This window comes from Nicotiana tabacum, chromosome 16, assembly GCF_000715075.1.
Source record: "Nicotiana tabacum cultivar K326 chromosome 16, ASM71507v2, whole genome shotgun sequence".
NCBI classification, from domain to species: Eukaryota; Viridiplantae; Streptophyta; class Magnoliopsida; order Solanales; family Solanaceae; genus Nicotiana; species Nicotiana tabacum.
The window spans coordinates 62,677,748-62,690,506 of record NC_134095.1 but is presented as its reverse complement, the minus strand read 5'-3'; the positions used below and the strand labels follow the sequence as shown (position 1 = coordinate 62,690,506).

General features: G+C 36.2%; 1 protein-coding gene and 1 non-coding gene across 6 annotated transcripts; both read right to left on the bottom strand.

The window, feature by feature from the left end:
• Positions 1-3,804: 3,804 nt before the first annotated feature.
• On the bottom strand, positions 3,805-10,716 carry LOC107765782 (chromatin structure-remodeling complex protein BSH). Of its 5 annotated transcripts, none has more exons than XM_016584470.2 (11): positions 10,530-10,716; positions 10,036-10,117; positions 9,851-9,939; positions 8,845-8,939; positions 6,735-6,806; positions 6,516-6,563; positions 6,304-6,387; positions 4,743-4,781; positions 4,536-4,615; positions 4,358-4,420; positions 3,805-4,157 (listed from the first exon to the last, which is right to left on the bottom strand). In XM_016584470.2, the coding sequence occupies exons 2-11, from the start codon at positions 10,086-10,088 to the stop codon at positions 4,058-4,060; spliced, it is 723 nt and encodes a 240-aa protein (XP_016439956.1). In that variant the 5' UTR covers positions 10,089-10,117; positions 10,530-10,716; the 3' UTR covers positions 3,805-4,057. The 5 variants fall into 5 exon arrangements, with proteins under 5 accessions (XP_016439956.1, XP_016439957.1, XP_016439961.1 ...); XM_016584471.2 differs by having other exon boundaries at positions 10,534-10,716; XM_016584475.2 differs by lacking the exon at positions 10,530-10,716 and adding an exon at positions 9,547-9,650 and having other exon boundaries at positions 10,036-10,052.
• LOC142170858 (small nucleolar RNA snoR99) lies at positions 7,380-7,472 on the bottom strand. Its single transcript, XR_012700470.1, has one exon. It is a non-coding gene; the product is annotated as a small nucleolar RNA snoR99 (small nucleolar RNA).
• Positions 10,717-12,759: the final 2,043 nt, after the last annotated feature.

Here is a 12,759-nt window from a genome sequence, read left to right as displayed (position 1 = left end):
CAGATGAAGAATTACTTTAGAAAAATCGGAAGAACCTTTGAGGAAAACAACAAAAAGCTCATAATATACACAGATCTAATACATATCTAAAAGAAATCGGAAAATCTTAAGAGTTGGGGTTTAAGAGAACCTAGAGAATATGAGAAAACCTTAAAATATTATCGGTTTTAGCCGGAAGAGTCATGGCCGGAGATGGCCGGAAAATGGCATGAAGGACCATGTGTAGGATTTGAACCGCTCCAGGTTCACCTGAGGACCTCAGGGTAGTGTCAAACTTATGTGGGGTGAAACAGAGGCCAGGAGATGATGAGAGGTTATGGTTTCCGGCGAGGGAGGTGGCCGGAAAAGGTGGACAGGGTCCATCGGAGAGGAGGGGAGAAGAGAAGGTTCTAGAGAGAACCAGAGATGAGAGAGGGAGATAGAGAGACCGGTTGAGAGAGAATGAAGGGGGGAATGAGACTTGGGGGTAGTCATTAGGGGGTTAAATTAGGAAGGGGTTGATCTGGACCGTTGATTCAAAATAATCAACGACTCAGATGGAATGGGTATTGGGCTGAGTAGGATAGGGTATTGGGCTTGGGGTTTGGTGGGTTATTTAATTTGGACCATATTTAATTAGGATGTAATTTAAATAAGAATGGCTAATTGTTAAATACCTATTAAAATTAGATAAATAATTAATAAAAATAGATAATAATTAGATAAAATGAAATTAAATCTAAATAGGTAAAATTAAGGTAATTAACTAATATTTAAAATATAAAATGACTGATTATTGAATTAAAATAGCATAAAGTGTACATTTAGGCTATAATTGCAAAATTATTGTAATTATAGCCAAACAATACCGAATTGGCTAATTTGTAAAATAATTAAATCCTAATAGTATTAAAAATAATATATTGAGCTAAGAAATACTTTGAAATTACTTGTAATGTAACTTATGAATAATTATTAGATATAAAGTACTGAATAAATTAGAAAAATAAATTGATAATAATATGGAAAAATATCAATTATTATAAAAAGTGATTTTGAAGGTATATATGCAAATTTAAAAATAATTTGAGGAAAAATTGGGTATCAACAGTGACAATAGGTCTATAGGAACAGTTCTTGCAACGGTTTGCATCGTCGTGGCTCTAGATACGTCTATCGCAACTGTTTTCCCTTTCTCTATTTGAACGATTATTTTTTCCAATTGGAATGGTTTAAAACCGTTACTATATTGTGTATGTAACGGTTCTTAACCGTTACCATATTATTTAATGCAATACTTGTGTAAGCTATTGTTACGATTATGAATGGATATAACAATGGTTTCTTTAAGCTATCATAACAATTTTATTTGTATTGGAACGGTTTATAGATCATTTTAGAACGGTTTATAGGACATATTGCAATGGTTTATATTGTCTAATGGAACGTCATTTGTGTCCTATTGCAACGGTTCTGGTAGGCTATGTAACAGTTCAGTTAAAATAAAAATATAGCCCCTGTTATAAATAAATATTTATTTATATAATAAATTATAATAACACTAAAATTTAAATAAATCATAAAATGAAACTATTAATAATATAAATTATCCATCATGCAAATAATATCCATAAGGGGAAATGGAGACTTGGGTCAATGTTGCCTTGATTGTTGTAAGAGGAAGGATTTTGGAAGTTTAGAGTGAAAGAGAGAAGAGGATTTTGTGAGAGAAGAGGATTTTGTGAAAGGATAGGTTTTGATTTTGGATATATGATTTTGGATGCATCGACGGCTTAGTGGGGCAAGGGCAAAATAAAAACTTTAACCTAATATTAATATTATTAAAATTAGATAGTCAAAATAAAATAAAAGAGGGGTTATTTTGGTGGGTTAGCGAAATTCAGGGGGGGTCTATTGGAACGGTTTATAATACTGTTGTGATAAAAACCGTTCCAATAGATTTTTTTCCTATAAAACTGTTGCCATAAATAGTTCTATTGGAATGGTTTATAATACTGTTGCGATAAAAATAGTTTTGGCAACGGTTCTGATACAATTGCAATGGTTTTATAGTTGTAGTGTGTCGAATGCCGATATCATCTAAATTCTATTGTAACGGTTGCAACTGTTACGATATGTGGTCTACGACAACGGTTTGAGAACCGTTGCAAAAATAAATGTTGCCATAGGCCCATTTTCTAGTTGTGAGTAATCATATTCAAGAAGTTATAGATAATATGGATATCCATATTATCCGCTAGTTAATCCATTTTTTATCCGTATTAAATATAAGTTGGGTCGGGTAAGATAATTTCTCCATTTTTGCATTACTCGTTTTCGACCCGACCTGCCCGTTTGCCACCTCTATAAACTACCACCACCCACCACTACATTCCTCAATCACAACTACAACTACCATCACCACTCACCATTATTAACTATCACCACTCATCACTATCATCCTCAACCATAATGGCAATCGCTACCAATCACCACTAGCTACTACCTAGAACCACCACCATCAACCAAAATATATACATATATATATATATATATATATATATATATATATATATATATATATATATATATATATATATATATATATATATATATGTATGTATATATTTTAGATTAATTAGTAATGTAGTTGAATTTATGTTTATTAATATTTAAATAAAGATAAACTCTATAAATTCAGATCTTTAAAAAAAAGTCTTAATCGTTTAGTATTCAAATCTTAAAACACATCTTAATATTCAGATGTGTACTAAGATTCAAATGTCTTAATCTTAATACACATCTTGATATTCAGATTCACACGTCTTAATCTTTTAAAAAAAATAATATCGTAGTCTCCTTGGTTATAGAGTTGTAACCTAAAACTGTTCATTGAAGTTAGTTAAATTCTACAATTTAACTTTCTGTTTGTGTCAGGATAGTCAGTTCAAAAAATCAGATTCTTCGAAATCGTAAAAATGACGAGACACAAATGAACCCCTTCTCGTGTTTGAGTGAACTCCAAATTAACAGGAGCATACAAAGCAAGGTCCTCAGCTATCTTCATTGAGGTTGACACATTACCTGGAAAGGCGAAAGACGCCTTGAAGATTTTGTTTAGGATCAAAACTGAAAAGAACCTTTTTAATGTATAAAATTTTTGGTAAATGGTTCACTCATTGGTATGTACCCCCAAACATGTATTATAAGCTAACCCTCCCCACCACCCCCAATGTAATATTTCCCTTAGATGCCATATCTTTGGTTACCAGGAACTGGACAGAATTATTGTCCCTTTCCTATATTTGCCGGGTGATTATTAGCTCCCGTTTGATCATAAATTTTTAGTTTCATTTTTTCAAAAACAAATTTGAAAACATTATTTGTTTATGAAATATGAACATATTTTTGTTAGGGGGAGGGGGGTTTCAAAAAATTTCAAGTTACCAAAAAATGGTTTACGGCAGTTTTTTGGTGTTTTTTCTTCCACCCATAAAACTTCAAACTTTTCTTCAAATAAAATGCATGTCCAAGCACAACTTCAATTTTCAAAAATTCTTTTTCAAGTTTCAATCAAATCTATGTTCTATGTCTAACCTCTTACCATAATGGTGACAATAATTTATTTTTTAAAAATGTAAGAGGGTCTCGTCATGTACAAGTACAACATGCCGTAGTGTGTAGTCTACGACTGATGACGAGGCATCAACTAAGAAATGAGCGTAGTACAGGGTCCCAGCCGTAACCAGGTCCATCAACAGTCTTTGTTTCCATCCTTTGTATGCCAAAAATACAAAGTAGGTTGCTCTTACGAATATAGCAGGATTTAGAACACAACTAAATTAGCTATCATTAGTTTCTCAGCGCGGTGAAGATACATTAACACAGGACACTGAAGTGTTGCTTTCAACAAACCTATGTAGCGATCTGCGAATCAATGTTAAAATCTAAACATTATCTATAACTACCATGGGATTTTGGCTGAACTAAGACTAGGATTTAGTTTCATTGTATCATCTAAAACTTAACACGATTTCTCTTTCAAATGCTGGTATTCCTTCAATGGGCATTGACTGCATCATCGAGTAATCTTCTCTTCTCTAGCCTCGAGGGCATCCACCTCTTCATTTGAAAGGAGATCAACAATTGGTTCATATACATCCCAGTCCTTCCTTTTTCTGAAATAGTCACATTTGAAATGAATGAATTCAAAACCCGGACCAAATGGAGTCTCTGACTAACTGATATCGAGTATGTGCTAATGAGATACCATTGCATTGAAATACAGATAAAACATCCTCGTTCCAGAACATCCAACTTCCTTTTCTCTTTCATATTTTATTGAGTGGAAATGTATGAAGAAAAGAAAGAGTCGTACCGAACAACACTTGATCTAATGCCAAATAACTTCACCAGGTCCAATGCAGGTACACCTGTCTTACTGTCAAAAAGATAATTATTAGGAAAGAGAAGTCCTAAGGATAGTGCAAGGGCATATGACTAGATTAAACAAAGATGGGTATATACAGCAGAAGCCAGAGATCAATCATGCTAACCTGGCTGAGATATGTTCCGTCACTCTGCGTTTCTTATTTGCCCTACTTTCTCTTGCGGATGCAACACTTTGCATTGCAATCTGCAGACATTAAATGGCAAAAATGGTCACAGACCTTGAAGTAGCTGGCTTTCAACTATGAACTGGTTGAAAGACAGGTAGAAACAATTAGGTCACATACACCAAATGAAGAATGATATATCCTCACCTCATAAAGTTGTTCTCGAATTGATATGGCTATTGCAGGCTGCAAAGAAAGAAGTCAACTATCAAGAAGAAAGCATCGACGGTTTTTCAAATAAAAAGGATATTGAAAAGGACAGTCTCACATAGTTGAAAAGATTTTAGGGAGGAAAGTAAAAAACTGTTTTTGTAAAGGAAATATCATCCAGTGATTAGTTTCTATAAGTAAAAAGTGATAAAGACAAACTACTAACACAACTAGAATTTAATACTTTCAGAGAAGAAACAACTACAGATAAAATACTCTCTCAATGGGATGAAGTTCTCATTTAAAAACTGAGCTACATAAGGAAAGTTTACTTATACATGAACATAGATTTAATGCAAAGGCCTACAATGCCTAGAGGTTTAACATCCCTGTTGAATGATTACTATTTAAATAGAAATTACAATCTTTCTGTTTAATTTTAACAAAAGCTCTTTATTGTAGTCTTGTTCGTCCAATTCCAATTACGGATTGGATCTTAACTCTCTGACAAAAATGTAAAAAAGAAAGCAAGTTCAAGACAAATCGCTCTAGCTGGGATTCACACAGCTGAATCAAAATAAGCAATCTTTTCTTATAACCAGTATAACAAAAAAGAGACCGGGGAAAAGAAGGATGTAATATGGCAATACCAAGACAATTACCTTATAAATTACTTGTTTCTTATGTGCAACACAATCTCTAGACTATTCTTTTGAGCACAGCCCAATATGTGTGTCCATAATTTTTTTTTAAAGACCTCTTTTTCTACATTATTCATTACCTTCCAATATTCAACTTGAAAGAAAACAGAAAAAATATATTTATTAGTCTCACTTCTTGCTTGTGGTGAAAACAAGAAAACAAAGAGTTGATATTTTATTATACTTCCAGCAAACATAACTGTTTCCTTTAGTTAAAAACAATTAACCAAAATCCATATCCTCATAACTCTATCAGTGGTTAAAGAGAGTTGGAATTATATGATGGCATATTTATGCCAGATACATCCAACATCAAAGACAACTAGGCCAAATTCTTGATAAAGGAACTGAGCATTTTGCTAAAATTTCCCTCACAAGATTTTCAAGAAATGAGACCTAGTAGCATTTTGACTTTACGATTCCCCTTGAACAGCTTTTTCCTTTTACAAATTACAGAAGATCATTCTAATTGTAGCAAAATAGGAGGGAGGTTAGTTTTATCTGCATAAGTTTAAAAGCTGCAAACACTGAACCAAAAATATTCAATATCACGCATCAGAGATGTGGAAGTACCATGGAATTTGAAGGTAGAATCTTAAGGGCACAGGGCTAAGTCGTCTCCAGCTGATATACACTCCAGTTAACTCCAAAAAATAAACAAACAAAAATGGGAAGAAAAAGTAGCGTAAGGAACACCCCCCCCCCCCCCCAAAACCCTTTAACTTCATCAACCCCATCACACAAAACTATATCACATGATGATGACCATCAAATTTACAAGAATATGCAATGAAAAGGGGGGAAATTTTATTTTACCACAACCAAAGGAAAGCAAAATAAAATAAAATAGAGCTTACTCCAACTTCTGGGTCTTCAATTTCCATATCTTTACAAAAAGTCCGTGCAAATTCTTCAGGATCACTCTCGAAATTGTTCAAGTCCTGAAATTATTTTGATTTCTCTTTGTATTAGCAACATATGAAGCAGAGTAATTGCAAGTTTGATCACAGTTCTTATACATATATCAAGATATTTCAAGAATGAGACATAACCTTTTAGTCAAACTTACCCAGAAAAAATGGTCCTTGATAACTGTATGATTTACTCGGAGATCAAGCTGAATGAGCCCGGAAAAGAAAAGGAAAGAGAAAAATACAAGTACCTCATTAATGATACCACAACAGTTGTGACCATCAAAGTCAGAAAGATAGGTATCTTTCATTTCTTTTGGAATAAATTATCTTTCATCATAATGTTATTAATATCGACATAGACAATTGTGCTAAACCTTGATAGGAACAACTCTCTCGCCAGTGTACATATCTTGTCCTTCATATGACCGAAATTCTGTTAATTGTGACTGCAAAATTGGAAGTAGCATGAGAAGCCAATAAGAAATAATTTGCCAGAAACAAGAGAAAAAGAAGTATGTACACTAAGCAGCCATTTCGCAACAGAGGTCCTCAGTCACTAGAGAACTAACAAGTTTTTGTTCAGGAAAAGGACTAGCAGACACAAAGGTTTTTTTTTTTGGATAAGTACATAAAGGAATATATTGTTGAATGCCTTATAAAAAAGAAGGAATATATTGTTGAATAATATTTATAGCCAAAGGACCTACATGCTGAAACACAGGCTGGTTTAGATAAAAGTTCCTACATCAACGGAAGATATCTGGATGAGGTTTCTCCAAATTATACTGTTTTGTGATACTTTAACGACTAATTTTAACATCTTATGAACAGCCTAGTGTCCTTTACTACAAAGATCAGTTGTTAGTTAGTCAACCAATTAGATATACATTTTTCATCAGAATTAGCACGAATGCCTTAGCAAAGTCATGCATAGCATGGGCAATACTAAAACAAGAGACCAAAACATTTAATGATTTAGTATTTTTTTTCTTTTGGGGTAAATTTCTCAAATTAATCAAACTTGTACCACCCGACAATGATCAGCACAGCATCAATAAAGCACGCTGACAAAGTGAAGAATGGATTGTATGATTATGGTTCAAGAATTGAAACTTGTAACCTTTCCTTCAATATACACAACATTAACCCAAAAGAAATAGGGAGAGAGCCTACATTCTCTGACGAAGTACTTCGATATTGTTTGTCCAAGCCCAGAAAAACAAAACAAACCACCGCCAAACAAAATACTACATATAAAGCCTAATATGACGTCTATCAATATTTGACAATAGCTACAACAGTGGCCCCTCCCCTTTTTTGGGTAATCTCATCAAAAACTGTGTCGGAATTTTTGACTTCTAATTCTCCAACGAATCTCCGTCGATTTATTAGGAGATATTGTCTGAGCTGGTTTAGGCATATTCTGCATAGATCTCAGTTGTACTAGTACATAGGTGCAATAATACGATGATTAAAAGGGTTGATGACGAACACAATGTGGAATTATCTGAGTAATCAATGTGGACTTAGCTAAGGACTGAACACAACGGTATCAACGATACCAACAAGGCGGAATTAAGAATTAGTTGTTGCTCTACGCTTATATAAGCTTCAGCGTCTATCAAAACTTGCAGCGTTCCAGCAAAGAAGCAGAAAAATATAAGTTCATTCCACTCCTTTCTTTTCCTACAAAAACTTGTACGGGATACCTGTGAGATTTCAAGAAGTTGTATTTTAGAGAACTCTGGCGTGCGTAGAAGACCTATTATTCAGTATTGGAATGACATTTGACCTGAAGATAACAGATATGATACAAAAAATCATATATCCAACCCAACTAATTTGGGAACTACGGCATAGTTCATTGTTTGATATATAGTTAACTTCTATTTCATATTACTTCATCCTATAGCTAGTACAATAACAACAACAACAACAACAACAACAACATACCCAGTATTATCCCACATCATGGGGTCTGGGGAGGATAGTATTAAGATAATAATAAAATAGATAAAAGTGTGCTCTTTCTAACGGATTAGGTTTTAGATGAGTTGGTCACACACATTCAATATGGCTTCAGAGCATGCAGAGGTCCTGAGTTGAGTCTCTCCGCCACCCATTATCAAAAGAATTTTCACGTGCTTGACTCATTAAAAAAAAAAATCAAGCTCACATGTGCGGTCACGCGCGCGCGGGGGGGGGGGGGGGGGGGTTGTTAAGATAATAATTAAGTAAATAAAGTGTGCTCTTTCCAACAACTTAAGCTTTTAGAAGAGATAGTCAGAGGCATGTTTAAAATTAAACCCCAATCTCCCACCATGAATCCTATGTAAACTAAACCCAAGTATGCAAGCAGCAATTAGAGTCATACATCCTGTTCTTTCGAGCAATACACCATGAATACTATTTATACCACTAAGCATGAAGAAAGATGATGAAATGGTGCATACAACATGTACTGGTTTATGACTTATAAATTACTTGAATGGATTGAGCAATCTGAGTGATAAACCCAGGAGGAAGCTTCAAGTCCTTAACAGTTCTTTTCGCGAAAACCACCACTTCTGAGTCAGGATCTGCAGTTAATAAGTTCAGAGAGGGACAATAACCAGGTCAGTTCAAAATGATATTAGGAAAACTCAACTACAAATTTTCTTTCTTTAAAGGTGATCAGCAGAACCGTTCACTGGAGACAATACAAATGGCTTTGTATATGAAGCATCACATAGGAAAAAGCAAATAAGTACCAGAACTATCAAAAATCAGAGTGTGCAGTCGTTTTCAAGCTATCTTTTGCCAGGACATAAGCTCTATAATGTTATACTCTGCTTTTCATAATAGCACTCCGCGAAGTTCATTTACTTCATAAAGCCATGTTGAAGGATCAGGCAACCTAATAAGATCCAATCTTTATCACAACAGAGAATCCCTTATAAGGATCTTCATGTGCTAAAAAGATCTTCAGAGCACTATAAAGTCAACCCCACAAAATTAAGGAAATGGTTTGGTAATGTCTAAACTAAAATAAAAAAGTCATGTACCGAAATTCCATTGTTTGCCAGCTATTTTCCAGAGAATGCCTTCATAAAAACTTATGTTTAGCAGCTTAGATGCACATTCAATATTGTAGCGCCTCCCAGATACAAAAACAAATGAAAATTTAGTTAATTATGTATCCCTTACCTGGAATGGGCATGTCCACTCCACTTTTTCACAAATTTGCTCACTAATGATTCTTGATCATTGTAGTGAAAAACTAAAATTTTCATTTTGACGGTACAGATGAGCTGTGGTAGCATTCAACATTTAGAATAAAAGATATCAGCATTTATTGGCAGCAACTACTAATTAAGAACATCAACTGTGCATACAAGAAAGCAGCCAGTTGCAACCTACAGTCTGAAACAGAAGCATCAAATTGAGTGCATATTGCTGTATCAATGTTTATATGGTGGTTAAAACTAAAAAAATAATAATAAAAACGTACCATTTGGATTCCAACTAAAAGCATCTCTAAATCTTTGACCATCAATTTCAATGTCCAGACGAATAGGAACAAGACTCTCCGCGGTTGGACTGTAAATATGCATATACTTTTTGTTAAACACTAGGAATTATTCATGTCTTATACCATCACAACATATTTGTATAATAAGGAATAAGGAGTGTTACATCTTGAACTTCACCGGGTTCTTTAGTGAGCCCCATGCCGACTGCGGCTTCATCAATGCTTCTTTTGCCGAAGCCAAATAACCTGGAATATTAAGGAAACTAGCTAAGCTTTTGTCTACACAACAAATACAAGATATCTAATGCAGGTAGACAGACATAGATTGAAAATAAATTAAGATAATGCAAATTGCAACATGGGCAGTGAGGATTCATGAAGCCGACGCTAACTTGCTTGAGATTGAGTCATGGTTGTTGTTTATAGCAAATAGTAATGCATATTTTTAAAAACTCTTTATGCAGGGGAAGCAAACACAAAATATTGTTAACTAATTCACTATTGCTAGTTTGCTACTACACATTAGCCATTAGGGTAAGGAATTAGGGCCTCTTCTTTTCTTTTCTTTTTTTTTCTTTTTTTTTTCTGGGGGGAGGGGGGGGAGGGTTGTACTGAGTATAAAAAATCCAGAGAGAAGGAAGAAAGATATAGAAGGTACCTACAACTAACAACTCGATGTCGCCGGAAAGAAATCGCCGAGGAAGTTGCCGGAGAAAAAAAGAAGAAAGAACCTGGCGTTTGTCTGCCGGAGTTTGCTTTTTCCGTTAATTTATCAGCATCTTTTAGGTTTGGACATAAGTTTGGTTAAACTTGAAAAAAGTAATTTTTGGAATTGTGTCGAAACTGTTATAAAACAAAGTCGGTAAAATAAAAATAAAGAGAATATAGAGAGAAATGCGATCTTTGTTGTATAATAGAATAAAGAAGGCAGCCACAAAGGAGAGATTGGCGGTGGAATGCAGTTGTCCAAGGTAAAGTGGAAGCAAAGAAGGCGGCTTACCTGCAGTTAGTAGGGAGCACTGACGAGGAGGAGAAGAGAGAGAACAATCAAAGGTATAAGGTAGCTAGGAAGGAGGCGAGTATGGCAGTGACGGAGGCTAAGACGACAACTTTTGCTCGTCTGTATGAGGAACTAAGGAACAAAGGTGGAGAGAAGAAGTTATTCCGACTCGCTAAGGCGAGAGAGAGGACAACTCGGGATCTGGACCAAGTGAGTTGCATAAAAGATGATGACGGCAAAGTTTTGATGGGAGATGACCAGATTAAGAGGAGGTGGCAGACCTACTTTCATAAACTTCTAAGTGAAGAAGGGGATCAGGGTATTATACTTGGGGAATTGAGGAATTCCGACAGTCACCATGAATTAAGTAATTGTAGGGACATTGAGATCGATGAAGTCATGGAGGCAATGCGTAAGATGAGAAGGGGCAGAGCTACCGGGCCAGACGAAATTCCGGTTGAACTGTGGAGGTGTGTGGGTAGAGCAAACTTGGAATGGCTTACTGCATTGTTTAGTGTTATATTCAAGACTAATAGGATGCCTGAAAAGTGGAGGTGGAGTACAACAGTCCCGTTGTATAAGAACAAAGGTGATGTCCAAAGCTGTAACAACTATAGGGGCATCAAATTACTAAGTCATACTATGAAAGTTTGGGAGAGAGTGGTAGAAATGAGAGTGTGAAGGACGGTGTCTATTTCAGACAACCAGTTCGGGTTCATGCCGGGGCGATCTACCACAGAAGCTATCCACCTTATTAGGAGGATGGTGTAACAGTACAGGGATAGGAAGAAGGATCTCCACATGGTGTTTATTGATCTGGAGAAAGCGTATGATAAGGTTCCTAGGGAGGTCTTATGGAGCTGATAGAGGATAAAGGGGTCCCGGTTGACTATATTAGGGTGATTAAAGACATGTATGCTGGAGCTAAGACTCGGGTTAGGACAGTAGGAGACGACTCTGAACACTTTCCAGTTGTTATGGGGTTGCACCAAGGGTCTGCGCTCAGCCCATTCCTATTTGCCCTGGTGATGGATGCACTGACTCATCATATTCAAGGGGAGGTGCCATGGTGCATGCTATTTGCTGATGACATTATTCTAATTGATGAGACACGAGGCGGCGTCAACGAGAGGCTAGAGATTTGGAGACATGCTCTTGAGTCTAAAGGTTTCAATTTGAGCAGGACGAAGACGTAATACCTCGAGTGCAAATTTGGAGTTGAGCCGACGGAAGCGGGAGTTGAAGTGAGGCTTGACTCTCAAGTCATTCCCAAGAGGGGTAGTTTCAAGTACCTTGGATCGGTTATTCAGGGGATCGGGGAGATTGACGAGGATGTCACACACTGTATAGGGGTGGGGTGGATGAAGTGGAGGTTAGCGTCGGGAGTCTTGTGTGACAAGAAAGTGCCACCGTTACTAAAAGGTAAGTTTTATAGAGCAGTGGTTAGGTCTGCCATGTTATATGGAACTGAATGTTGGCCGGTAAAGAACTCACACATCCAGAAGATGAAAGTAGCAGAGATGAGGATGTTGAGGTGGATGTGCGGGCATACAAGGATGGATAAGATTAGGAATGAAGATATTCGAGAGAAGGTGGGCGTGGCCCCCATGGAGGACAAGATGCGGGAAGTAAGACTCAGATGGTTCGGGCACATTCAGAGGAGGAGCACTGATGCACCGGTGAGGAGGTGTGAGTGACTGGTTGTAGTGAGCACGCGGAGAGGTAGAGGGCGACCTAAGAAGTATTGGGGAGAGGTGATCAGACAGGACATGGCGCGACTTAGGATTACTGAGGACATGGCCCTTGACAGGAAATTATGGAGGTCGAGCATTAAGGTTGTAGGTTAGGGGAAACTTGTGAATATTTCTACAGCACAATAGAGTGAGAC